Genomic DNA, 26475 nt, shown 5'->3' with positions numbered 1-26475 from the left:
GTATAGCATGTTTACAACCTAAGGAAGTGATTTGAATGAAAACAAAGTGAGGACCGGACAAAATGTCCTCACATCGTAAAAAGGACCTCACTTTGTTGGTTAAAAACCCTCACTGGTCCTCAGTATGCCGCAAGTACAAGAACACACACACACAGAGAGACACACATTCTTGTACTTGCTGCATACTGAAGACCGGGTAAAAGTGCTGGCAAAGTGAGGTCCAGCATTTCCACTTTATAAATCAACACAAATTATCTACTTCGTGAATGACAACTATAAAGAACTACTGGGTGCAGTAACATAAAATGTCTGCAGGTGGAGCGCCAGAGCAAAACGTGTGTGAAACACCAGGGCTGGAAAACAGGGTTTTTGTACCAAATTGAGGAGCTGTGTTAAAAACAGAGTATAGCATGTTTACAACATCAGGAAGTGAATTAAATGAAGACAAAGTGAGGACCGGCAGAAATGTCCTCGCATCGTAGAAAGGACCTCACTTTGTTGGTTAAAAACCCTCACTGGTCCTCAGTATGCCGCAAGTACAAGAACACAGAGACACACATTCTTGTACTTGCTGCATACTGAGGACCGGGTAAAAGTGCTGGCAAAGTGAGGTCCAGAATTTCCACTTTATAAATCAACACAAATTATCTACTTCGTGAATGACATCTATAAAGAACTACCGGGTGCAGTACCATAACATGTCTGCAGGTGGAGCGCCAGAGCAAAACGTGTGTGAAACACCAGGGCTGGAAAACAGGGTTTTTGTACCAAATTGAGGAGCTGTGTTAAAAACAGAGTATAGCATGTTTACAACCTCAGGAAGTGAATTAAATGAAGACAAAGTGAGGACCGGCAGAAATGTCCTCGCATCGTAGAAAGGACCTCACTTTGTTGGTTAAAAACCCCTCATTGGTCCTCAGTATGCCGCAAGTACAAGAACACACACACACACACACACACACGCACACACACAGCACCTGTGAGCCTCCCACTCCACATGGAGGAGGGAGGCATATGTGAACGAGGGGATGAAGGGGTGGGAAGAGCAGGAGTGGGAATGATTGAAGAGAGGGATGAAGGGGAGTGAGAGAGGGAGGGAGAGAGAGAGAGAGGGAGGAGAGAGAGGGAGGAGAGAGAGGGAGGACGTCGGAGCGTCACTCAAAAGTCCGTCAGATGGACTGAAGCTCTGCAGAGCAACAGATAGACTGGAGGTAGAAGAGAGAGGGAGGATTTCTGCTCTTCATCATCATCATCATCATCATCCATCCCTCCATCTCCTCACAGGACACAGGATTCCCAACAACTTTGAGGCTCTCGTCACTCCTACATCCTCCTCTTTTTATCCATTTCTCTTGGTCTGGAGGAAACTGAGGGTGAACGATGAGACAAAAGTGAGTGTGTGTGTGTGTGTGTGCAGATGGAGCTGCAGGACAGAACCAGACATCCATCACCGCTGCAGCAGCAGCAGCAGCAGCAGCAGCTTCCTGGTGAATAAAAAGGATGTAACCTCTGCAGAAATGTGATGTCGTTGGGTGAAGAGCCAAAAAGAGACGAGAGCCGTCGGCGTCCTCTCCAGAGTGAGTCCAGGATGGCTTCTGTTTGGCTCCTTCTTCTTCTTCTTCTTCTTCCGTCCCTCCTCACAGCCCAGGTGACTCCTGACCTTACAGACAACAGCACCGACTCTTTGACCAACAGAACTTCTGACGTCTCCTCCCTCAGACCCTCAGAACCTTCTGGCTTTGCGGCCGCGCCTTCAGAAGCTCCCACAGAGCAGCAGGAGGACGACTGGTCACCGGCAGAGGAATACCTGTACACCGGAGACGCCGCCGCTCTGGAGGCGGCTCGCTGTTCCCGGGCGTACGGCTCGCCGGGTCAGACCGGGTCCCTGCCGGTCAGCTTCGGCGCTCCTCTGCGGCCGGCTCTGGACGCTCTGGCCAGTTACGCCAACTTCCTCAACATGATCTTCCAGGCCAGTGACCTGCGCGAGAGCACGGTGCAGGAGGACATGGAGTGGTACCACGCCCTGGTCCGCGCCCTCCTGGAGGCCGACGCGCTGGTCCAGCAGGCCTTCCTGACCTTCGACGCCGAGCCCACGTCCCCGGTGCCGCAGCTGGTGCTCCGAGCCGCCCGCGACCCGGCGGCCAGGGTGCAGACCATCGTTCTCCAGGACCTGTCCAGGGCCTGGGAGAGCCTGCACCCGCCGGCACCCGCGCCCGACGACAGCTGGTTCAGAAGCTTTAAGTTCTCCACTTCCAACCAACCCGCGGCGGCGCTGACCAAGCGGCTGCTCCTCAACGACCTCAGCACCTTGGACACGCCCAAGTGGGGTCAGGGGGACAGCTACGTGACCGACCGCAGCGGAGTACGCTGGGCCGGCGCCCCCTTTCTGGTCTGTAAGGACGGCCATTTTGTGCCAGGATGGATGCTCACGCTGTCCACGTCCTTCTACGGCCTCAAGCCCGACCTGACACCGGAATTCAGGTGAGCTTCACTCAATGCACTCCTTAGGGTTAGGGTTAGGGTTACCCTTTACTCTTTACCCATCACAGCTATCAGAGTGCTGTGTTTTTAACTAACCTTAACCCTAAAACTAGGTCTTAACCTTGAAAAAGCCCTTTAAAGTTGTAGGACATAAATACTAGGTCAAAATGTCCTCACAAAGCTGGGTTTAGACTTAGACTAAGGGCCAATTCCAATTCCTTATCTTAACCCTTAATCTCAACTGGCCTCAAAACCAAGTGTTGAGGGTTATTTTGTCACTTAGAAATGGGACACCCCTTAAATGCAGATACGTCTTCAGACTGTAGGGGGCAGAATAACGCCAAAGCTGCGTCCAGTCTGACAACTCCAAAAAAAAAGAAGAAGAAGAAGAAGAAGAAGACATTTACGTCAGGATTATTTATTCTGATCCGTTTGTCAGTCAAGTTATTAGGTTGTCAGTTAGTTATAAGATGATACTCATACAAATATTCAGCTGACAGTTACCACACACCACGACTTATTGAAAAGTAAACCACACCGGCCGACTATTGACAAAAGATGGTAAAATAAAAATAAATGTTAGGCAACAATGACGTCAGTAATCCATAATATGGGCCTAAACTAAGATCATTTTTATATCTCTATTAACAAAGAAAATACTTATATTTGTATCGCACTCGTTTCGCTGCGTTCGACGCCATCTTTGTTATGTGAAAACACGCAATGCATTCTGGGTAGACCTTGCTTGGAACTGGCCCTTAGACTTGACCATAGGTTCCTTTTAAGTACTTGCGTTGACTTGGAGAGTCCAAACTAAAGAATGACTCCTAACTTTAACCTCAGCACAATTTAAATCTTCGTCCTAAACTGAATCAGTTCCTCAGGTTTTGGTCTCCATGAGGACGACTGGTCCTGACCTGAAGGTCAGAGTTCAAGGTCCTCAAGAGGTCACTAAAACACACACATACACACACACATTATTGTACTTGCCGCATACTGAGGACCAGCATTTCCACTTTATAAATCAGCACAATTACTAATATCTACTTCATGAACGACATCTATAAAGAACTACTGGTTGCAGTACCATAAAATGTCTGCAGGTGGAGCCCCAGAGCAAAACGAGTGTGAAACACCAGGGCTGGAAAACAGGTTTTTGTACAAAATTGAGGAGCTCTGTTAAAAACATATAACATGTAGCATGTTTACAACTTAAGGAAGTGATTTCATTGAAAACAAAATGTCCTCACTTCGTAAAAATGACCTCAGTTTGTTGGTTAAAAACCCTCACTGGTCCTCAGTATACTGCAAGTACAAGAACACACACACACACACACACACACACTTTCCTGTACAGCAGTCTTGGTGAGGACACTCGTAGACATTATGCATCTCCTCACCATCGTGACTACACGACGAACCTTTAACCTAAAACCTAATTCCAAACAAAACAAAACGTCCTCACTTTTCACAAAATGTCCTGTGCTTTTTTTTTTGGGTAAACAGACAAAATAAAAAATAATGCATTTCAAATACATTAAAGGATTATCTTCTTGTTATTTTAGAAGTGTGGTTGTATGTGGCACTGACACACAATCAGCGCTAAGTGCACTGTGTGTGTGTGTGTGTGTGTGTGTGTTCCTGACACACACACAACCAACACAACCAGCCTGAGACATGAAGACGAGCTCTTCAGAGACAACATGGCTGAAAAACTGATTTTAGATACTTAATAAAATCAATATCTGCTTAAGTTTACAAGATAAGTGTACGTTTAAAATGAAGAATTTAAAACATAAACACAGGGCCGGCCCAAGCCTTCATGGGGCCCTAAGCAGAATGTGATTTGGGGGCCCTCTAATACTGCATATAATAATGATTATTGATCATTTACACACCGACTATACTAAAGGTATTCTACTTACTCTACTCTATTACGAATACAAATACACTTGTAAAACTAAATGTGAGAGACACCCGATTTGTAAACTTACAGAAAAATATTTCAATTAATATTTGGCAAACTCAGCAACTCCCCCTACTGGCGACACAGAGAATCAATACATTAAACACGGTTTATAAATAAAATATTAAGATATTAAGGTCTGAAAATCTAAAAATGTGCACAGTATTTGGGGCGGGATTCAAAATACACTCCTGTAATACAAATATTTGACTTTTATATGTAAAAAATAACACTGCATTAAATAAAATAAACAAATACTTAAATAATAATGTAAATCAACACCGAGGCACCGGGAACAAGGTCATAAAAAATGTTTTATAAATAAAATATAAAGTTAAATAATCACATCCGACAACTATGTAAAAACTGTGAAAACGCTTTTATAAAAACAGGGAGAAAAATTATAAATAAACTACAGCGATCAAAACTTTAATTGTTATTTTTGAGTTAATTGCTCCTGGGGGCCCTCTAGTGGTCACGGGGCCCTAAGCAGCGGCTTAGTTCGCTTATGCCTTGGGCCGGCCCTGCAGAAACGTGACGTAAAATTGATGATTTTGTGTGTTGACTTTGGTGCGAGAGAAAGAGTGCTTTACAAAGTGAGATAAAGTGAGATAAACACCTGAACTATGAGAACTCTATGGAGTCAGTTAATCAGCTTCTACATCTCTGTTGTCCTGTATGAGTCCAGTTTAATAAAAATAATAATAAAAATAATGCATTATATTTGAAGGCGCCTTTCAAGACACTCGAGGTCGCCGTACAACAACAAAATAATAATAATAATAATAATAATAATAAAATACCCGTGTGTAAATGAGTCCATTAGCTCCTCATCCATCAGACGTCGGTGCTTTTATCTCAGCTTTTCATGTTTTTATCAAAGCAGAGCTGCAGCTCTTACAAATCATTTCTTTTCGAGTTGTTTTGCGTCTCACCTGCTTCTGCTCGTCGTCCTGCGTCGACCTCCGCTACCTTTCCTCCATCGCTCTGAGGGAAACGTTCAATCATCGGCATCCGAAGAGAAAACTTTTGGATCCAAACGTAAAATCAAAGCTGACATTTTGAAAAGAGAATCCACTTCAAGGCCACACAGGTTTCTGCAGAGGGAAAATACAGAGGTTTATTAGGATAATTCATCCATAACATCATGTTCTGTCCATCCTGATTCACATGATGAAGCCTCTGAATCATTGCGTTCTCTTGTAGAAACACAGGTCAGGGTCACAGTGACGTCATATTCTTTGTGGTGAAAGGTCACGGTCACCTCAGAAAACGTGTTTTCTTAAGAATCCTTTGAAATGCGCCACAAAAGGTTTAGCTGTGGGAGGTCAAAGGTTAAGTGAGGGCTCAGAAATCATGTTTTTAGCCCCCCGTGAAAAAGGTAATACCTGTTGTGTCGCTGTGTCTCGTCATCAGAGGCGTGATCCGCGTGGACGTCAACATTCAGGACATCGACTTGGACCAGTGCACGACTACGGGAGACGGATGGTTCGCCGACACGCACCAGTGCAATCGCACAACCATGGAGGTAAAGCTCAAGCTGTGTGAGGTCGTAGAAGACACATATACAGCTGTCAGTAGAGGTGGGGGAAAAAATCACATAGGAATCGCGATTCTAATCATCCACGATTCTGAATTCATAAACTTCAAAAAACTATTTTGAATTTCTTTTCTTTTTTTTTTTCAAAGTTTAAAGTTTGTGTTATTTTTGTTGTACAGGAAGTAAGTTTTTGTTCGTTTTGAATGAATAAATGTTAACTTTTGTCTTAAAGGCGCCATATGTAAGAATGTGGCCAAAAACGGTTACTACATTAACATGCCATGCCATGTTTTAGATGTTGCCCTGCTCCAAAAACACCTGATTCAGATGAAACATTAAAAAAAAAAAAAAAAATTTTTTTAACAAAAGTTGAAACATTACTTTTTTGGATTTTTTTTTACAAAAGTTTAAATATTAAATGTTTGATTTTTTTTTTTTTTACAAAAGTTTAAATATAATTTTTTTTGAAAAAAATTTGACAAAACTTGAAACATGATTTTTTTTTTTTTTTACAAAAGTTGAAATACAACTTTATTTGGGGAAAAAAATTGGCAAAAGTTGAGCTGACGATTTATTAGAATCAGGCGTTTTTTGGAGCAGGGCAACATGTAAAACATGGCATGGCCGCGTTCCCTGAGGACCAGGGTTGGGAAACACTGCTCTAGACAGTGTTTGAGAAGAGATACTCAAACAGTTTGTGACCTCCCCAAAAGCTTTAAGCCCTTTCTGTCTCCACTAATTGCTCTGTTTTTGCTTTTTAAAAAATCCTTTTACCCATGAACACGTCCACTCCTCTGTCTGCTCAGCCTCCTCCTCCTCCTCCTCCACCAGTCTTTCTGCTTCAGTGTCCATTTCCCTGCCTCGTTCGACCCAATCCTCTCTCCCTCTCATCTCATCCATCTATTTAAAGATGGCCGTGCTGGGTGGCGGGCTGCGGGATGATCTGATGGATTACGCCGATAATCCAGCCCTCGCTGGCACACTTCCCCTTTATGCTCTGCACTCACAGAGGTTTGAAACACAAGAGATGAGAACAGTCCCAAAAAAATCCCTAAATCCACAGTGTTGTGCCCTCGCTGCTTTAGACGATTCAAACAATTCAAACTCACCTCCCGAGTCTCCGACTTCCCTCTGTGTCCTGTTTGACCTTTGACCTTTCTGCTTCTTCTGCCATTTATGTCCCATCTCATCCCATGTGGTCTTTGTTTTCCTTTGAATCATCGTCACTGAAGAGTGAACTATTGTTTTTAGTGGCTCTGTCCGTCTGTGCTTCCACACTTGCACTTTGCCAACATGACCAACAGAGGCTGCCAGAGGCTTGTTGCGTGAATGGTGTGAAGTCTGCCGTCTCCGATTGTCTTCTTTTCAGGAAATCGATGAATCTGTCGATTATTGGTGCATAAAATGTCAGAAAATGTTAAAGGTGCATTATGTAAGGCCCCGTTTACCAGTTAGCTGCATTAGCTCCTTGAGCATCGTTAGCGTTAGCCTACAGTGGAACTGGAGCGGTCTGTTAATTAAAGGTGCATTATGTAATAAATCATAGAATCCTGCTAATATGTCACAGAGACTCAGGAATAATGTTCATATAACAAACTGAACTCACCAACAACAACAGTACAGACAAAATATTTGCATTAAAAAAATATATATTGCAGACTGCAAATCATGTTTATGTTCTGAAATCATGTTTTGGCGTCATGTGGCGCCACCTACCGCCGTCTACCAATCATTGCAGTCAGTAGAGTCTCAGCTGCCGAGCAACCACGGGTTGCCAGTTACGTCAGAACACGAAACCTAAAAAGACCTCGGTATTTTGACTTTGAATGTAGTAACTGTTTTTGGCCACATTCTTACATATGGCGCCTTTTAGAGTGAATTATTGTTTTTAGTGGCTCTGTCTGTCTGTGCTTCCACACTTGCACTTTGCCAACATGACCAACAGAGGCCGCCAGAGGCGTGTTGCGTGAATGGGGTGAAGTCTGCCATCTCCGATTGTCTTCTTTTCAGGAAATCGATGAATCTGTCGATTATTGGTGCATAAAATGTCAGAAAACGTTAAAAAAAAACATTGATCAGTGTTTGTCAATCTTTAAATCTTGTTTTAATCATGAAAAAAAGCTTCAAACCGATTAATCAATGATCAAAATAGTTGACGATTCATTTAGCAATCGATGAATAATCGATTAATTGTTTCAGCTCTACTTTAAATAGATGAAAATGTATAATAATAATAATATAACATATGCATTTTTAGTTTTTACCAAATTACATCTTATATCTGGACCACATTGACACTTTAGGAGGCAGTTAATGACAGAAACATTAAAAAACAAACAAAAACAGCAGTCAGACTCATGCAGGTTTAATCCAGTTTCCTCCCGTAGTTAAAAAGGTTTTTGTCGGCTTCACTAACTCAGTGAATGTAAGCGAGTGCAGTCGTGAAGGAACAATGGAATCATGAGAAAACCAAAGAAAACTCATCTGATTCATGACGACTGTGAGTGTGAAGCATGTGACGACTTTAACGTGATCAAACTATGAAGAATCCATGTAATCCATATCACATTAATGTTCAGCCTGTGACATTAGCATCTGAGGGGGAAGGTTTGAGTTTATATACTGTATATACAGGTCAGAGTGTGTGTGTGTGTGTGTGTGTGTGTGTGTGTGTGTGTGTGCGCACAGGATTTCCCTAGAAAAGGATAATACTCTCAGTCGAGGCATTATGTGTCCATTTAGCTTTTAACTGAGATTGACTGACTGACGCACACACACACACACACACACACACACACACACACATTCTTGTACTTGCTGCATACTGAGGACCAGCATTTCAACTTTATAAATCAACACAATTACAAATATCTACTACTTCATATCTACAAAGAACTACTGGTTGCAGTACCATACAATGTCTGCAGGTGGAGCCCCAGAGCAGAAAGGGCTGGAACATTTTTTTTATTTTTTTTTGTTGACCAAATTTTTTTTTCAAGATTTGAAGAAAAAAAAATGGACCCAAAATTTGACAAAAGCGTCATACTATACTATGTCGTCCAAAATTTGAAAAAAAAAAATTCTTAACAAATTGAGTATAGCATGTTATAGCAACCTAAGAAAGTGATTTCAATGAAAACAAAGTGAGGACCGGCCAAAATGTCCTCACTTCGTAAAAATGACCTCACTTTGTTGGTTAAAAACCCTCACTGGTCGTCAGTATGCCACAAGTACAAGAACACACACACACACACACACACACACACACACACACACACACACACCGTCCAAGTGTGTGTCCATCTGTGTGTATTTGTGCCAAAAATTTTCGCTAACATCATCAGGAAGCAGCTACCGTTTGCGACGCTAAATAAATAAATAAAAACAGAAGAATTTACACGCGTCCAAGACACAATAGTTTGTAAACCGAGACGCCATTTGTTGGGTTTAAACACAGCTTCACACTTTGAGTTCATGTGTTAAACATTTGAAACACAACCGAGACAAAACTGTAATTATCAAAACTATAATAACTAAAATGAGGGAAAATAAATAACGTGTGCATCGTTTTCCTGTTTCCTCCCACAGTCCAAAAAACACGCAGACCGTGTTAAGCTGCAGCTAAGCTAAGTTAGCTGAACCCCGAACTCGTCTACGTACGATTGTTTTGTGACGTAAAAGATATTTAAGTTACCGTGGCTGAGAAGACGAGCGAGAAGGTTGAGCGAGCGTTAGCGACGATCAGAGTGATGTGCTGCAGGTGAGCTGCAGGGAAACCAGGTAAAAGGGGTTTCTCTGGCCAACCTGCAGGGACAAAGACAAGCAGACACACCCACAGACACACCCACTGACACACACACTGACACACACACTGAGACCAATGATAACAAGTTTTGAAATGCAGTAAAATTGTGTGTTTATCCTCTGCAGTGCGTACCAACTCCAGGTCAAGGCTTCAGACTGGGTCAGTACTGCTGCCGCTGTAAAGAGGGCTACTACAACCCTGAGTTAGGTGAGTTTATATCATTATTATTATTATTATGGGTGTTATTACAAGTCCAGAGACGCTGGTGAACTCATGCTAATGTCGCTAATATCATCAGATATAAAACTGTTATCTAACTTAAAAGATGTAGGATTAAAAAGTCATGTGTATTTGTTGCTCTTTAGCACTGGATCAGGACGCAATGTTTGGGAAATACCACATATGGCTGCGTAGCAATAGTTTTGTTTGTTTATGTATTTGAGAGGCTGACCGCCTCACTCTGCAACACATTTCACGACAAACCGCGTCTGCTTAGAACCAAAGAGCAAACTCAACGAGCTCGATTTTGTAGCATTGGTGCAAATTCGCCCAAGATGGCCGCCTTCCTGTAGGACTTACAGCAAAGTCGTCATTGACTTTTTGGACCGTCCTGACGCGATTAACATGTGTACCAACTTTCGTTCATGTACATGAAACGCGACAAAAAGTCACCTGATGAAAGCTGAGTTTCATTTTCATAAGCCCCTCCCACTTCCAATTTACATTTCAACTTTTGTCCATTTTTTATTTTTAAATGTTATAATTCAACTTTTGCTAAAAAAAAAATAATTTAATGTTTCAATTTTGTTTAAAAAAAAATGTTGTCATTTTTTAAAAATGTTATATTTCAACTTTTATCCTTTTTTTTTTTTTTTTAAATTTAAATTTAAATTTTTGTTAAAAAAAAAAATTCAATGAAACATTACATTTTGAAAAAAAAAATTGACAAAAATTTAAACATTAAATAATAATAAAAAAAAAAGAAGTAATTTCTTGCACATTTGTGCTCAAACCTAATTAGCAGTTAGTTAAAGCTAATCGTTTGTGTTCCTCCTGAAGTCAAACAGGAAACACAAATATCGTGAACAGCCTCTAGGACGAGCGTCTAAAAAGCAGATCTAACTGTATTTTCACTGTATTTTCACCAGTTACGATGAATGGTTTCACCACGATGCTGTAAGTCACATGTGTGTGTGGCCCTCACATGTATGTGTGTGTGTGGGTGTTGATGCACTGCAGATGGTGGCCCTGTGAACGCCACTGATGATGATGATGATGATGGTGATGATGATGGTGGTGATGATGATGGCGGCCGTGGCAGCAGTACGTGTTACCCGAACATGCCCATCTGTCTGCCGTGCTGGCCGGGCTGTAAGAGCTGCCAGGACGGCGCCCCCTGCTGGGTGCAGGAGGACTGGCTCCTCAGAGCAGCTGTGTTGGCCGTGCAGGGCGTCTTCATGCTCCTCATCTTCATCAGCATGCTGGCCGCCTACAGGCACCGACGCAACAGGGTGAGTCGGCTGTTTTTGGATGAAGCCTGTGGGACATGATGATGAAAAAAAAAGATTTAAATCAATCATTGTCTCATGTGTTATAGCTCTAAACGTTTACCGTGAAATTTGTTCACCACAGTGTTGGAAACTCAGTGGTTCTGCGTTAAAAAAAAGTTCCCCTTTTGCATCTTTAAAGGTTATGTCTGTTGAAGAGTGTGCGTCCACGTAAGAGAAAAGGTTAACCTAACAGTCTATGACAGGGTTCTTCAATCCTGGTCCTCAGTGAACTCTGTCCTGCCATGTTTTACATGTTGCCCTGCTCAAAAAACACCTGATTCAAATAAATGGTGAGCTCATCATCGAGCTCTGCAGAACTCTGATAACCAACTTCAAATAATTGTTTAGTAAATGTTTCAAATGATTTAGTGTTTCAACTTTTGTTAAAAACATTTTTTTTTATAATACTTAATGTTTAAATTTTGTTTAAAAAAATTAATTGTAAATTTTTTAAAATGTTACATTTCAACTTTTGTCCATTTTTTTCTTCAGAAAATGTTATATTTCAACTTTTGTTCAAAATTTTTTTTTTCCAAAAATGCGATATTTCAACTTTTGTTAAAAAAAAGTTTTTCCAAAAATGTAATATTTTAACTTTTGTCCATTTTTTTTCTTCAGAAAATGTTTCATTTGAATCAGGCGTGTTGGAGCAGGGCAGCATCTAAAACATGGCAGGGCAGAGTTCCCTGAGGACCAGGGTTGGGAAACACTGCTCTATGACAGGGTTCTTCAATCCTGGTGCTGCGGAGCCACTTAGATGTGCTATTTTTTAACAAATGACAGATGTCTCACATGAAGCAAAACAAAAGGACGACAAAAAGGAAAACACAAACCAAACTAACTGTGGTTATTCTCTGCACAGAGAATCCGGGCGTCGGGCCTCCTGCTGCTGGAGGCCATCTTGTTTGGCTCTCTGCTTCTCTACTTCCCAGTAAGTGACGGACGGACGGTCAGATTAGAGCTCTTTACAGATCACTGAGCACCAATGTGACACAGATTATATCATAATGGACCATTTGTGGGTTAGGGTGAATGTGTGTGTGTGTGTGTGTGTGTGTGTGTGTGTGTGTGTGTGTGTGTGTGTGTGTGTGTGTGTGTGTGTGTGTGTGTGCGTGTGTGTAAACGAGGCCAGTGGGCGGATGCTGGTTTTCATAACGTCTGCACTGAACGATCATCGATCAGTCTTTAGATTCACTGGAGCAATTAAAGAGGCGTCAACGCTCGTGTGTGTGCTCACCAGAGGCGTTTCTAGAGTCTTTAGGGGCCCAAAGCAAACATTCCCAGGGGGCCCTTCCTTCCAACCAGCGTTCATCACCATTATGTTACAAATAATCTGACACCAACGAAAAATGTATGAGTTCAAAATTATGAACTAACATAGAAAAACCTTAATTAAAAAATTATTAAAATGTATGTGAAAATATAAAAATAAAATACTGTAAATAACAATAAAATACTGTAAATAACTGAAAAAAACATATATAAACTGAGTAAAAAAGATATGCATTACACTGTAAATAATCCTCTTGCAGAACGATAACTTCACACAGGTTAAAGTGAGGTGGGGCCCCTTTAGGGGGGGTTTCCTACTGAGACGTCATTGTTGTTTAAGGGGGACGGGGAGGCGTAAAAACAGCCCTCAGGCTCCGAGTGTCGGGGGGGCCCCTATCAGCTCGGGGCCCCAAGCCGTCGCCTGCCCTGCCTGTTCACAGGCTGCGTTCTTTACATTTATATTTTCACATACGTTTTAATTACAAGGTTTTTCCATGTTATTTCATTTCATTCATTTTAAACTTTTACATTTTTCGTTGGTGTCAGATTATTTATACCATAATGGTGATGAACACTGGTTGGAAGGAAGGGCCCCCTGGGAATGTTTGCTTTGGGCCCCTACAGACTCTAGAACCGCCTCTGCTAATGTTCTGTAACTGATGGGTGTATGAATTAACGTAAAGACCTAAGGTTAAGAACTCGTGTTACTTTCATCACAAGAGTTTGAGTTAAATCAGCCCAGATTACTGCAGATGTATGTGGTCACAGGTCAGTTGTGGGGCAACATGTGCCCTTTGAAGTATTTATACAGTGTTTTTTTTATTTAAATGGTAAATGTTCTATATTTACATCTCAAAGCTGCTTCACGTTGAGTGTCTCTCTCTCTCACCTGCAGGTCTTCATCCTGTTCTTCAGGCCGAGCACCTTCAGGTGCATCCTGCTGCGCTGGGTCCGAATGCTCGGCTTCTCCATCGTCTACGGCACAGTCACTCTGAAGATGCACAGGTTCACCACGTCACCACTGACACGGTCCTTCATAAGTACATATATAGTATATATAGTATAGTCAGTACACTGACGTCTGCGTCCTCTGCTCCTCAGGGTGCTGAAGGTCTTCCTCTCGCGTACGGCCCAGAGAGTTCCCTACATGTCCAGCCTCCACCTGCTGAGGATTCTGGGAGTGATGCTGATGACGGTCAGCTGGTTCCTGTGCGCGTGGACGGTCGGCGTTCTGCAGAACCGCGACCGCAACATCCCCGTGTTTGTCACCACCACCACGACCCGGGGACAGGGATTCAACCTGTGCTACATGGACCGCTGGGATTACATGATGGCTGTGGGTCAGTCGAGCTGCTGCTGCTGCTTTTATTATTATGAGAGGGAGTTTACAGGGAGTTTACAGGAGAGAGAGGGAGTTTAGAGGAGAGAGAGGGAGTTTAGAGGAGAGAGAGGGAGTTTAGAGGGAGTTTAGAGGGGAGAGAGGAAGTTAACAGGGAGTTTAGAGGAGAGAGAGGGAGTTTAGAGGAGAGAGAGGGAGTTTAGAGGAGAGAGAGGGGGTTTAGAGGGAGTTTAGAGGGGAGAGAGGAAGTTTACAGGGAGTTTAGAGGAGAGAGAGGGAGTTTAGAGGAGAGAGAGGGGGTTTAGAGGGAGTTTACAGGGAGTTTAGAGGAGAGAGAGGGAGTTTAGAGGAGAGAGAGGGAGTTTAGAGGAGAGAGAGGGAGTTTAGAGGGGAGAGAGGAAGTTTACAGGGAGTTTAGAGGAGAGAGAGGGAGTTTAGAGGAGAGAGAGGGGGTTTAGAGGGAGTTTACAGGGAGTTTAGAGGAGAGAGAGGGAGTTTAGAGGAGAGAGAGGGGGTTTAGAGGGAGTTTAAAGGGAGTTTAGAGGAGAGAGAGGGAATTTAGAGGGAGTTTACAGGGAGTTTAGAGGAGAGAGAGGGAGTTTAGAGGAGAGAGAGGGGGTTTAGAGGGAGTTTAGAGGAGAGAGAGGGAGTTTAGAGGAGAGAGAGGGAATTTAGAGGGAGTTTACAGGGAGTTTAGAGGAGAGAGAGGGAATTTAGAGGAGAGAGAGGGAATTTAGAGGAGAGGGAGGGAATTTAGAGGGGAGAGAGGAAGTTTAGAGGGAGTTTAGAGGAGAGAGAGGGAGTTTACAGGGAGTTTAGAGGAGAGAGAGGGAGTTTAGAGGAGAGAGAGGGAGTTTAGAGGGAGTTTAGAGGAGAGAGAGGGAGTTTAGAGGAGAGAGAGGGAGTTTAGAGGGGAGAGAGGAAGTTTACAGGGAGTTTAGAGGAGAGAGAGGGAGTTTACAGGGAGTTTAGAGGAGAGAGAGGGAGTTTAGAGGAGAGAGAGGGAGTTTAGAGGGAGTTTAGAGGAGAGAGAGGGAGTTTAGAGGAGAGAGAGGGAGTTTAGAGGGGAGAGAGGAAGTTTACAGGGAGTTTAGAGGAGAGAGAGGGAGTTTAGAGGAGAGAGAGGGAATTTAGAGGGAGTTTAGAGGAGAGAGAGGGAATTTAGAGGAGAGGGAGGGAATTTAGAGGGAGTTTAGAGGAGAGAGAGGGAGTTTACAGGGAGTTTAGAGGAGAGAGAGGGAATTTAGAGGAGAGAGAGGGAATTTAGAGGAGAGGGAGGGAATTTAGAGGGGAGAGAGGAAGTTTAGAGGGAGTTTAGAGGAGAGAGAGGGAGTTTAGAGGAGAGAGAGGGAGTTTAGAGGGAGTTTAGAGGAGAGAGAGGGAGTTTAGAGGAGAGAGAGGGAATTTAGAGGAGAGAGAGGGAGTTTAGAGGGGAGAGAGGAAGTTTAGAGGGAGTTTAGAGGAGAGAGAGGGAGTTTAGAGGAGAGAGAGGGAATTTAGAGGAGAGAGAGGGAGTTAAGAGGGAGTTTAGAGGAGAGAGAGGGAGTTTACAGGGAGTTTAGAGGAGAGAGAGGGAGTTTAGAGGAGAGAGAGGGAGTTTAGAGGGAGTTTAGAGGAGAGAGAGGGAGTTTAGAGGGAGTTTAGAGGAGAGAGAGGGAGTTTCGAGGGAGTTTAGAGGAGAGAGAGGGAGTTTAGAGGAGAGAGAGGGAATTTAGAGGGAGTTTAGAGGAGAGAGGTCCCCATACCGTGTGTGTGTGTGTGTGTGTGTGTGTGTGTGTGTGTGTGTGTGTGTGTGTGTGTGTGTGTGTTCACTCAGACTCTGTTTTTTCCTGCCACAGCTGAGCTTCTCTTCCTGTGTTGGGGGAGTTCCCTGTGGACGGCCGTCAGACCCGTCCCCTCAGCCTTCCACGAGCCTCGCTACATGGGCATCGCCATCCACAACGAGCTGCTCCTCTCCTCCATGTTCCACCTGTTCAGGTGAAGAAAACACCTGCACAAACAGCGTGTGAGCGAGTGTGTTGTGGGAATGAGCCACTGATGATGGAATGATGTGTGTGTGTCTCAGGTTCACCTTCCCCTCTCTGCATCCTGACTGGATGCTGCTGCTCTCCTTCACACACACACACATCACCATCACTGTGACGCTCGCCCTGCTCTTCATCCCTAAGGTAATCTTCATCTTCTGTGTTTGTCAGTGAAAGCGTTCAGTCTGTCAATCCCAGAGGCGGTTCTAGAGTCTGTAGGGGCCCTTAGCAAGAATTCCCTGGGGGCCCTTCCTTCCTTCAATAATCTGACACCAACGAACAATGTATGAGTTCAAAATATTTTTTAGAAATGAATGAAATAACATGGAAAAAACCTTGTAATTAAAAAGTATGTGAGAATATAAATGTAAAGAACAATAAAATACTGTTAACAGCTTTTAAAAAACTATATAAACATAGTAAAAAAATACAATATATATATTTTTTTAGAATTTTTTTGTTCTCAAATTCCTTATTTTCCAGTAATTTTGGAGCATTTTTACATTTGTCCGCTCGTGATGCTTTTCTTTCATTTTGTTAGACATGACACAGTTTCAAATTTGTCATGTTTTGATATATTTTGATGACTTTTTATTGGGTGTATTTATTATCTCGCCCGGCGTTAGTGATGGTGTTTTCTTAATTTGAGCGATAGTTCTCGGGTTAAGGCTTTTTCTGATCACGACGACATAAATGGTGGCTTCAAGTGTGAGATATAAACCACGTTTAGGCCATTTAACAAAAGCCTAAATGTGGCGCATTCCCGTCGTTAAACAACAATGGGCGATGTGCAATGACATCTCAGTAGGAAACCTCCCTAAAGGGGCCTCACCTCACGTTAACCTGTGTGAAGTTATCGTTCTGCAAGGCTCCGAGTGTCGGGGGGGCGCACTCTTAAATGTGGGAATTTTCTGATCTGGAGCCCTCGATGTTTGAGTCGTTAACATTAGCTGGATGCTTGTGTGCGTCCCTGCAGTTCCATCACGTCTCTAAGCCCAGCAGAGCAGAGATCGCGGCAGAGGTGTACGAGGACGAAGTGGACCTGCGGCGCACCGGCTCGTACCTCAACAGCAGCTTTCACTCTGCGTGGAGTGAGCGCAGCGTGGACCCTGACGACTTTCGGGTAAACTCTCTTGTCCCTGCACAGCCGTGTTATCACCTCGCATTGGGCTATCGTTTGCAAAATGTGGAAGAAATTCCAAAGGTCATATTTAAATAAAAGAAATATAAATATCCCTGAATATCAGTGATGACCATATGTAGAATAGAGTTAGCCAAATAATAGACATACTTTTTATGACCACCCTTTATCCTCAAACATTCTACATTCTACCTTTCCTCTGACTTGTTACTCTCCTTGTCTTTCCCTCGTTCCCTCCATCCACTCCCTCCCTTCTCCACCTGCACCAGGACGAACTGAAGAAGCTATACACCCAGTTGGAAGTTCACAAGACGAAGAAGATGACCGCAAACAACCCTCACCTGTCAAAGAAGCGGAGCTCTCGGTGTGCCATAGGGAGGTCCATCATCAAACGCCTCGCCGAGTTCCCGGAGAGCATGAGCCGACAGTGCAGCCGAGAGGACAGGGACGGGTCCTTCCGCAGTAGAAGCGTGAACCTGTCGGAATCTTTCCGGAGAACGCCGGACACGATTAGCATCAGTTACAAAAGTTCAATGAAGTCGCCGTCGCCGTCGCCGTACATGCGCAAATCCTCCCTGTTTGACTCGACGTTAAAGATAAATGCGGTGAAGAGGTCGTCCCAGCGCTCTGAGACGGACTCTTTGGATATTCCAGCAGGTGTGTGCAAGTCAGCCAGTGCCCAGAATCTGTCCATCGATACCAACCTGCTGCATCCCGATCACACCAGGCTCCACAAGTCCTGGAGTCTGACGTCGACTTCCTCCCATTCGATTGAAAACGTGTCCAAGGTGAACAGAGCCAGCACGGTGCTAACGCGATCCCGACAGAGCATCGGCGAGCAGACCAGGAGCGCTCTGCAGTCAGAGTCCTTCGACAAGGCCGAGGTCTGTCCCTGGGATGTGGCGCAAGAACCGTCGGCCAACAAGAACCAGAAGCACGTCAACTATGCAGACTCTGAGGACCAGGAGGACGTAAGGCCACCGTCTCCACAGGCACTCGTCTGTCCATGGGACCATTTACCACCCGTACAAAGGACTCCATCTGAGGACAAAGGCCTACTTTGTGAGTCGCCCAAACCGCAACCTCTCGTGTCTGCGAGTGCACCGGGATCGCCGAGACCAAAGTTCACCAAAGATCAGCGCGTCTTCTCTTTCCGCTCCAACACCACCACCAACACCGGTAACTGGCTCTCTGTGAAAACAATCATGGGATCCATGGACGCGGGTTACAGATCCAGTAAGGAGAGGAACTTAAATAAAGAGGACTCCGTCTCACAGAAAAGTCAAGAAAGCGCTTCTGCAACGCCAAGATCGGCAACGTCCAGCAGGCGTCCGAGCGTGGAAAAGAAGACACTGCAGAAAAGAAGTATGACGGCAGATGGGAAACCATGCCTCGTGAAGCAGAACGCAGTGAGGCTGTCCTCTGCGGATTCTGCGGACAGGAGTCCCAGAAGTCTTGCGGTTGGAAAATCTGCCGTTTACCCTTGGGACGTAGACGACGCGCAAAAAGACGGCAACTATGAAAATGTGTTTCTTTCGCGGCAGAACAGCAAACGCGGCAGCGTCAGTTCGTGGGAAACGGCGAGCAGCTCAAGAACTCCTTCGACTCACAGACGAGGCAGTTATCGAAAAACGCCGGTACGTAACGTTCCTCACGCAGACGTGTGTCCGTGGGAAGCTGGAACTGGTGTTCTGCAGCAAGGAGATGGTGCAAAGAAGCAGCAGAGCACCAGAGCAGACATCTACCCTTGGGAAACCCAAACGTCTGAACACGTGTGTCCGTGGGAGTCTCACGAGCAAGGAACTGTGAGAAGACAAGGAAGTGACCGCGGTGACACTCTGTCCAAACAAACAAAGAGACAACCGTCTTTGCAATGTATAGCCGACGTATGTCCATGGGACACTGCAGCAGAAACTCCCCAACCCTCGACCAGACAAGGTAACGAATACGCTAATATTTGTCCTTGGGATATTCAGGCCAAGGCTGAAGTTGTTTATGAAAACCTAAATCCTTTGGAGACCAAGGGAACGTTGACCGTGCCGCACCAACCGGAGATTCGTCCCGCATTGGTAAACAATGAGCAATCAGCGGCCTTTGATTGGGGAAAACAAGTGAGCAAGACGGCTGACAGTTGTCCGTGGGATTTCCCTGAGCCTCCTAAAATTGTGGAAGAGGGAAGTTCAGAGCATCCAGACGCGACCTCGCAAATGACTATCAAGGTCGATATTTGTCCCTGGGACGCTGGAAATCAGGACAAACCAGGAGACTCTCAGCAGGTTACCGGAACCTTGAAAGCTGGAATCGACAGGATGGTACGGCCCGAGGAGGAAAACAGTACACGAGTAAACATATGTCCCTGGGAAACTGAGCCCTGTTTGCAAGGTCAACGGGAAACTGGGGAACCACAATCAGGAAAGACAGAGGCTCGGGGAAATGTGTGTCCATGGGAGACAGAAGAACCCAAAGTTCTTACAAAGCAAGATAGCACACGGGCAGATGTTTGTCCTTGGGATTCAGAAGAACCCAAAGTTCTTACAAAGCAAGATAGCACACGGGCAGATGGTTGTCCGTGGGATTCAGAAGAACCCAAAGTTCTTACAAAGCAAGATAGCACACGGGCAGATGTTTGTCCGTGGGATTCAGAAGAACCCAAAGTTCTCACAAAGCAAGATAGCACACGGGCAGATGTTTGTCCATGGGATTCAGAAGAACCCAAAGTTCTTACAAAGCAAGATAGCACACGGGCAGATGTTTGTCCGTGGGATTCAGAAGAACCCAAAGTTCTTACAAAGCAAGATAGCACACGGGAAGATGTTTGTCCTTGGGATTCAGAAGAACCCAACGTTCTTACAAAGCAAAGTTCTTACAAAGCAGATGTTTGTCCTTGGGATTCAGAAGAACCCAACGTTCTCAAAAAGCAAGATAGCGCACGGGCAGATGTTTGTCCCTGGGATTCAGAAGAACCAGATACTGTCAAAGAGCGAGACGATGCTCCAGCTAACGTTTGTTCAGCAGATCCGCAAACATCGGCCGATGCGGATTTTCCCTACAGTGAGAGACACGACATCGCAGACTTCCAGGAGGGAGTTAGTGTCGCAGATACTCAAGCCTTCATTAGCCCAGAACAGATGGACGAGGCTAAAGCTAACCTAGCCTTAGGCAGGCGTGACGCTCTGTGTCCCTGGGAGATGGTGAGGAGCAGATCTGGCTCGTTCACAGACAACGTCTCAGACGTTTTCACGTGGGAGCCTGAGAATATTCCCGAGGAAGACGAAGAGGATGACGCAGAATGTGCTGCGGAGGCGCTGGTGTTCCCACCCGACTTATAACCTAAAGCAGCATTTACATTCACACCAGTTCAGTCGTAGCGTGACAAACTGAAGGGACTTCCTGCAGCTGAGAAAGATGGCGTGCAGTTATTTCCAGGTTGGACTCATTCAGGCCACAGTACCGTCAGCCAAGACGCCTGCAAAGTCGTTACCGAGACACATATTTGGACTCATTCTGTCTTTCACAGGTCGAGGAATGACCTAAAGACAGATTTGAATGAGGGAAGGGCATCGAAGGCAATTTGATAAAGTCCCATTTCTTCCTGTTTCAACCCCCCATTGTAGTGTACAATTATTTTTTGCATGTTTTTAATGTTTTTAACTCGACATATTTGCCACGTATGCTTCATATGTTGGACGATCTAATCTAAACCTAACAAGTCTATAGTGCTTGCCGGTGCAAATATGACACAGAAGCTCAGCGATTAAAGTTAAATCTAAACCAGCGTACACGATGAATTCAGCTGAACTTTGCTTATTTGTGGAAATAATTATGGAAAAAACAATATTCAACCACTTAAAGCTTAAAAACCACTGTTCATTGACGACTGCCAACTCAATACGAGTATTTTTCTAACAACAAAAAAGACATGATTGTTTGTTTAGAGTAAGTCACGTCTGCACCAGCAGTGACAGTAAAGATTAGTATTTCTAAACTCTGCACAAAGTTTGTGTCGTAAATGGTGTGAGGTGGTTTTGTGAGCGTTGTTGTGTTGTTGAATGAGCGTGCTGTAACTTGTCATGTTGAAAACAAAAATGTTGTTTTACCACAGCACGTTTTTGCATATATAAAGAAAAATAAAAGCCCTTGTACCATGTTTTATTATTCTATTCTACTTCTATGAACGATTATTCTGATGTGGTGAAAAAAAAAAAAAAAAAAAAGCAGATGGGACACTTTATTTTTGTATTTCCTGACGTCAACATGAAATAAACCATACCATTTCTTGAAATGTGTGAATTTAATTTCGTTACTTGTTCACATTTAATTAGCGGAGAAGAAGATAAGAAGTGTGGGGAAGTCGTAAAAAGCGGCACCGACCATTACCGATAACCAACGAGCAATAGGCTGATGTCCCACAGTGGTTCTGATGCAGAGATCAGCGCCATCTGGTGGTCTATTTATGCCACTGCACCGCAGCAGGTTTGGGAACTTGAAAGTCGATGGCATCCGGCTCGTCTTGTGGTCTCAGCGTGGGACCAGGAATCATGACGGTCTGGAGGAGGAGGTAGGGTACATGAGGATTAAAGGTGAATTAAACGTGTACAAAGACATGCATAACAAATTAAAACAGGACCGGACTTTGAAAACAAGAGCATTTGCTGCTTAAGCCCAATAATAAAAACACTTCAATAAATAAACACAACATAATAACACAACATATAAACCAAGCACCAGCTCCACAACCTTCAGTCCTGGGATGAATACATTAGTTTGCAGCAAGAAAAACAGTGATGATGCAGAGGAAAAAACTTCCAAAAATTAATGCAGTGTGATTAAAAAATATATTTTTTCAAAACATATAATGAAATCTAGTACAGAATAAGGGAAATAAAATGTGATTGTTCAGACTTGAGTGTGTTTGTACTGATTTTTAGCCACTTAATACAGGACTGGTCTAATAAAATCTATGATATTGTTTTGTATGAGGCAGATTTTCCCCACAGCGACAAAGACTCCAGTTTCCCTGCAGGTTTAAAACAGTGATTTTTCTCGATAGACTTTTGTGTGACTGTGGGATCACCAGGTGTTCACCAACCCTCGCTCCAAAGTGAGGTGAATCTGTTCTTCTTTCTGAAAGACAAACGCTGACGAGGTTCACCTTAATAACTGGATCTTTAGCAGGAGCCCAAGACGGTACGATTTTCCCGTGTAACCTCCAGCAGCCGTAGGGGTTGACGAGGTGCCGCTCTATAACCAGATACTCCAGCACATCCTTCGGCTGCTCCTCGCAGCCCAGCATCAACCTCCCAAATCGGTCATAGATGGCCAGAATCTGCGGCACATGAAAGAACGTTCATGAACCTGAAGGTAACCTTGATTTTTGGGTGTAACGTTTAGAATGATCCTAAAGGATTATACCCGTCCTTACTACACACCACCTGAAGTTTGGATCCTGAGCTGTGACTTTATTTAAATATCATAAAATGCAACATTTAAGCAGGTTTCTCAAAAAAACAAAAACATAATTGAAGTGTCAATGCGTTATTCTTCTTCCCCTGATTGTGTTTTCTTTCATGGTTTCCTGAGTTGCTGCAGCCTCGCTGAACGACCACATTCTTCTTCTTTCAGCTTCTCCACAGCAGATCATCTGCCTCCATCTTGTCCTCTACCTTGTGTCCTTCTTCTGTTACATCAACTTCATCATCCTTTGTCCAATATAACCACTCTCCCTCTTCTGCATGTGACCAAACCACCTCAAACTCCACTCTCTGACTTTATCTCCAAACTGTTTTAACCTGAGCCGTCTCTGCTCATTTCTAACCCTGTCCATGCTCCGTGAAACCTGCAGCATCTTCAGCTCTGCCAATCTAAACAAAAACAACGCAGGAGCAGCGCCACCTTTGTCTTACAGCAGCTTCACTGTTTGACGCAGAGTTCTGTGTGAAGCATGGGAGATAAAAAAAAAAAAAAAGCTGGTTTTAGAGAGTGGAAAAAGACCAGCTTGACCCACTTAGAAAAGTTGGCCGGCGTAACAAAAGACAGACTGTAAACTCTCAGCTTACTGCGATAGAAAAAGGTGCTTTTATGTTGGTGCAGTTTGAACTCACCCAGAAAAACAGGCTTTAATACAGAGAAGAAGACATAAGCAGCCAACAGAGGAAGAGTAATAATGTCAGTGTTTTCAGACTTAAGAAATCTCATTCTGTCACAGCTTCTATGAGTTTTAAGGCTCTTAAAACTTCTCTACACTGAACACTTCTTACACAATAACAGTGTCGGCCGTGGCATCACGTACCTGTTTGGAGTGCATGCGGACCGTCACCTGGCCGTACAGGTTGCCTTTGCTGACCATGTCAGGGCAGCGGGCGTGCACCACTCTGGGCGGCTCCAAGGACTCCACGAACCTCCAGCGGACGGTCTTGTACCGGTTCCCCCTCGTCATCTCCTGAGCGGAGAAAGGAGTCGCAGTTTTAGAATTTGACGGCCGAAACATTAAACATTTGGCTGAAATTTGCCTGGAACTTACGGGATAACAGCGCTCTGTGACCAAAGAGTGAAGTTTGGCTTTGTTAAACCTGTAAACACGAGAGCAGAGGTTGTTCGCGTGACCTTCACGTGTGATCACTAAAATCTACGAAGCTCCTTACGACTCACTTTCACGACGCACTTTAAATCCACAGAGAAACCGAACAGACTGAATATATCGGATCCTTGTAATGCCACTGATGTAATAGAGGACCTAAAGACCATCAACTTCCCTTCATTTTACTCCAGAGATCCAGTAAAATAATAATAATAATAATAATCTTTATTTATAGAGCACCTTTCATGCACGACTGCAGCCCAAAGTGCTTGAACAAAGCAATATTAGAAACAATTTAACAGATAAAAACACAACACTTCATCAACAAAACAAATAAAAGCAGTAACAGTGATAAAAGATAAAATCTATTAAAAGCCAAATTAAAAAGATATGTTTTCAATTTATTTTAAAAAATGTCCGTCTCTGACTGTTTTGGCACCTCTCTCCACCATCTTGACTTCTATGATTAAAACAGCCAGCAAAGAGACGAGCCGTCTGACATATCGCCTGATTTATGAGTCGTCTAGAATATATACGTCTATAGAGGTGAACAGCATCGTTTCCTGCCAGAGGGCGTAACCTTGGTTACGTGAGGTCGGCTCCTAGAGCTCCACTGAATTCCTCCGAGAGCCTAAGGCCGTGTTCAGACCGTGTGAAGAGATCTGATCACGACTGTTTGTCTAATCTTTACCTGACATTATCACATTTGAGTTGCTCTCAGTGGCACCGAGGCTGAGAAGAACTGTGTCAGCTGACAGAGTGAGAGGTGCAGGTTTCTTACTGTGTCAGCGAGTCGTGAGCCTCGATAAAGATTTCCTGCGCTCGCTCTGCAAACTCCTTTGTCTTGAACAGAGAGTCGTGCTCTTTGATTTTACGAATCCTGAGGACAAAATGAAAGGCTTTCAGCTTTAATTAAAAAAAAAAATGGAACACTGTCCTGCACGGTCCAACAAGAAATGAGTCAGAACAGGAACGAGACGGTTAGAAGAATCGATCTTACGCTAGCTGAGAGGCAGCGCTCTGTCGGAGCTGTTCAGTTCGTTGTTTAAGGCCTTCTTTAGAGAGACTGGAAAGACGAGCGTCGCCCTCTGGTGGGATGTAGGCGTCATAGACTCCCGCTGGTGAAGGAAGAGCACAGGAATGATTGATCTGCACGTATCATCCAAATTAGATCCACACAAAGATATTCATAGGGTTACAGTGGGTATTCATGTCAATGCAGCATCAGTGCCCACTGGTTGTTTGTCTCCTATGAGCCACCATTTTTCCCCCCATACTTTTGAATCAAGCAACGTTTACTACTTAAGAACATTATGAATTTACCGGTGCAGGAGATGTTGATGGGCCGCTCCATATACTCTTGTCGGACAACAACACCTGCTGCTCGAATCCTAGCTTCGGCGTTTTCTGCCATCTTGTTCTTCAATCCCACCGCTGGAGGGATAAAGTATCGCTTCTTGGTCCGGACCGGAATGGAAAGTGGAAGTGGATGTCGTAGATCCAGAGAGGCCTCTGCGTTCTAGGAGAAGGGAGGTGGGATAAGTATCATAATATATATAAATAACAATAATAATAATAATAATAATAGCAGGAGTTCTCAAAATGAATTAAATACTACATAAATACATTGGACACTTTATTAGGTACAGTCTGATGAAATCTAACACAAAAGCACGAGAATTAATTCTAATGCATCTTCACTTTTAGAGAATGTGTCAAAAATGATGATAAAATAACCGTTGAGGTCATAGTTCATCGTGATGTTGTTGTGCATTTTTGGTAGGACTGCAACAATCAACCAATGAATTATGTTTTGTGCAAAATGATCAATAATTTGACGTCTCATCCACTCCAAGAATGTGTAAATATTCAAACATTTGCATATCGTTTAACAAGTGTGGACTGCTTTATTTCACTCAGGAAAAGTCAGTGGAATAATGCTGATGATACTATGAAAGTAGCTTCTCATACAAAGCTAAGAATTGAACACCATTTTAGCACACACCAGGGATTTAGATTCAGATCATTCATTTAAAAGTTTCACCTAAACACAATCTACTTTGTGAGCATTAACAGTTGTTATTTGACTTCTTGACTTCTCTAAATTTACTCAGTTTTTACTCTTATCTTTTGTCCTCACATTAACTTTTAATAGACATGTATTCACTTTGCATTCTAACATTGTATTTTACTTTTAGGTTGACTATAAACATCTGTCCAGGGAATACAGATGAAACATTCTGGCTAACTAGCTAACTGGTGCATTTACAGAAATGTAAATGAATGTCCCGGGTAACTAAATCAATAAAATAAATACACAACAAATTGTATTTACACTGTCATCATATACTCGCATATATTGAAACATAGCTGTCTTTTTGACTTTACTATAGAATTGTAGGATTAAAACAAGTGAGGGTGTCCTCAAATGACAGCTAAGCTAGCTGCGGAATGCACTGTGTGCGCAGCGTAGCGCGTTCTTAGACGCAGACGAGCAGTGTCTTTAACACACACACCGCGTGACAACGTTATAAAACAGTCAAAGTAATACATTATGAAGTGATTATTACCGTCAAACGGCTGCATGTTACTCTGTGAAGGACCTGCAGTGTCCTCCTCATGGGGGCCGCCATCTTTCTTCGAGTTACAGCGTTTTCCGGAAACCAGTAATCATAACTTCCGGTCGTACGTTTCAAAATAAATATTTTTTTATATCGTAGTATTTTTATTTTATTATATTTTATTTTACGGTATTACGAATTGGGGACTTGTAACTCTCA

The 26475-nt window shown here is 43.6% G+C and overlaps 2 protein-coding genes across 2 annotated transcripts; one reads left to right on the top strand and one right to left on the bottom strand.

The window, feature by feature from the left end:
• Positions 1–1588: 1588 nt before the first annotated feature.
• On the top strand, positions 1589–20447 carry gpr179 (G protein-coupled receptor 179; the record flags this gene model as incomplete). Its single annotated transcript, XM_083909674.1, has 12 exons — positions 1589–2481; positions 5864–5975; positions 9918–9999; positions 10158–10176; positions 11117–11303; positions 12205–12273; positions 13510–13619; positions 13716–13954; positions 15792–15930; positions 16019–16121; positions 16954–17100; positions 17388–20447. 12 exons carry the CDS (start codon positions 1589–1591, stop codon positions 20445–20447), a joined length of 5160 nt encoding a protein of 1719 aa, XP_083765800.1.
• Positions 20448–21445: 998 nt separating this feature from the next.
• Positions 21446–26347, bottom strand: mrpl45 (mitochondrial ribosomal protein L45). Its single transcript, XM_083909704.1, has 8 exons — positions 26266–26347; positions 25019–25214; positions 24696–24813; positions 24477–24575; positions 23639–23687; positions 23408–23557; positions 22271–22444; positions 21446–21664 (listed from the first exon to the last, which is right to left on the bottom strand). Exons 1-8 carry the CDS (start codon positions 26326–26328, stop codon positions 21566–21568), a joined length of 948 nt encoding a protein of 315 aa, XP_083765830.1. The 5' UTR covers positions 26329–26347; the 3' UTR covers positions 21446–21565.
• Between the last annotated feature and the right edge of the window lie 128 nt (positions 26348–26475).

This window comes from Microchirus variegatus, assembly GCF_963457635.1.
Source record: "Microchirus variegatus genome assembly, chromosome: 23".
Classification (NCBI taxonomy): domain Eukaryota; kingdom Metazoa; phylum Chordata; class Actinopteri; order Pleuronectiformes; family Soleidae; genus Microchirus; species Microchirus variegatus.
The sequence above is the reverse complement of the archived record's forward strand: the minus strand, read 5'-3'. Positions and strand labels throughout refer to the sequence as shown.

Excerpts from the sequence above, each read along its gene's own strand:
- mrpl45 (XM_083909704.1), bottom strand. The coding sequence starts at position 26,328 with ATGGCGGCCCCCATGAGGAGGACACTGCAGGTCCTTCACAGAGTAACA. Across the intron at positions 25,215-26,265 it reads TAACATGCAGCCGTTTGACG|AACGCAGAGGCCTCTCTGGA; the intron begins GTAATAATCACT and ends CCCTTCTCCTAG. Across the intron at positions 24,814-25,018 it reads CATCAACATCTCCTGCACCG|CGGGAGTCTATGACGCCTAC; the intron begins GTAAATTCATAA and ends TTCCTTCACCAG.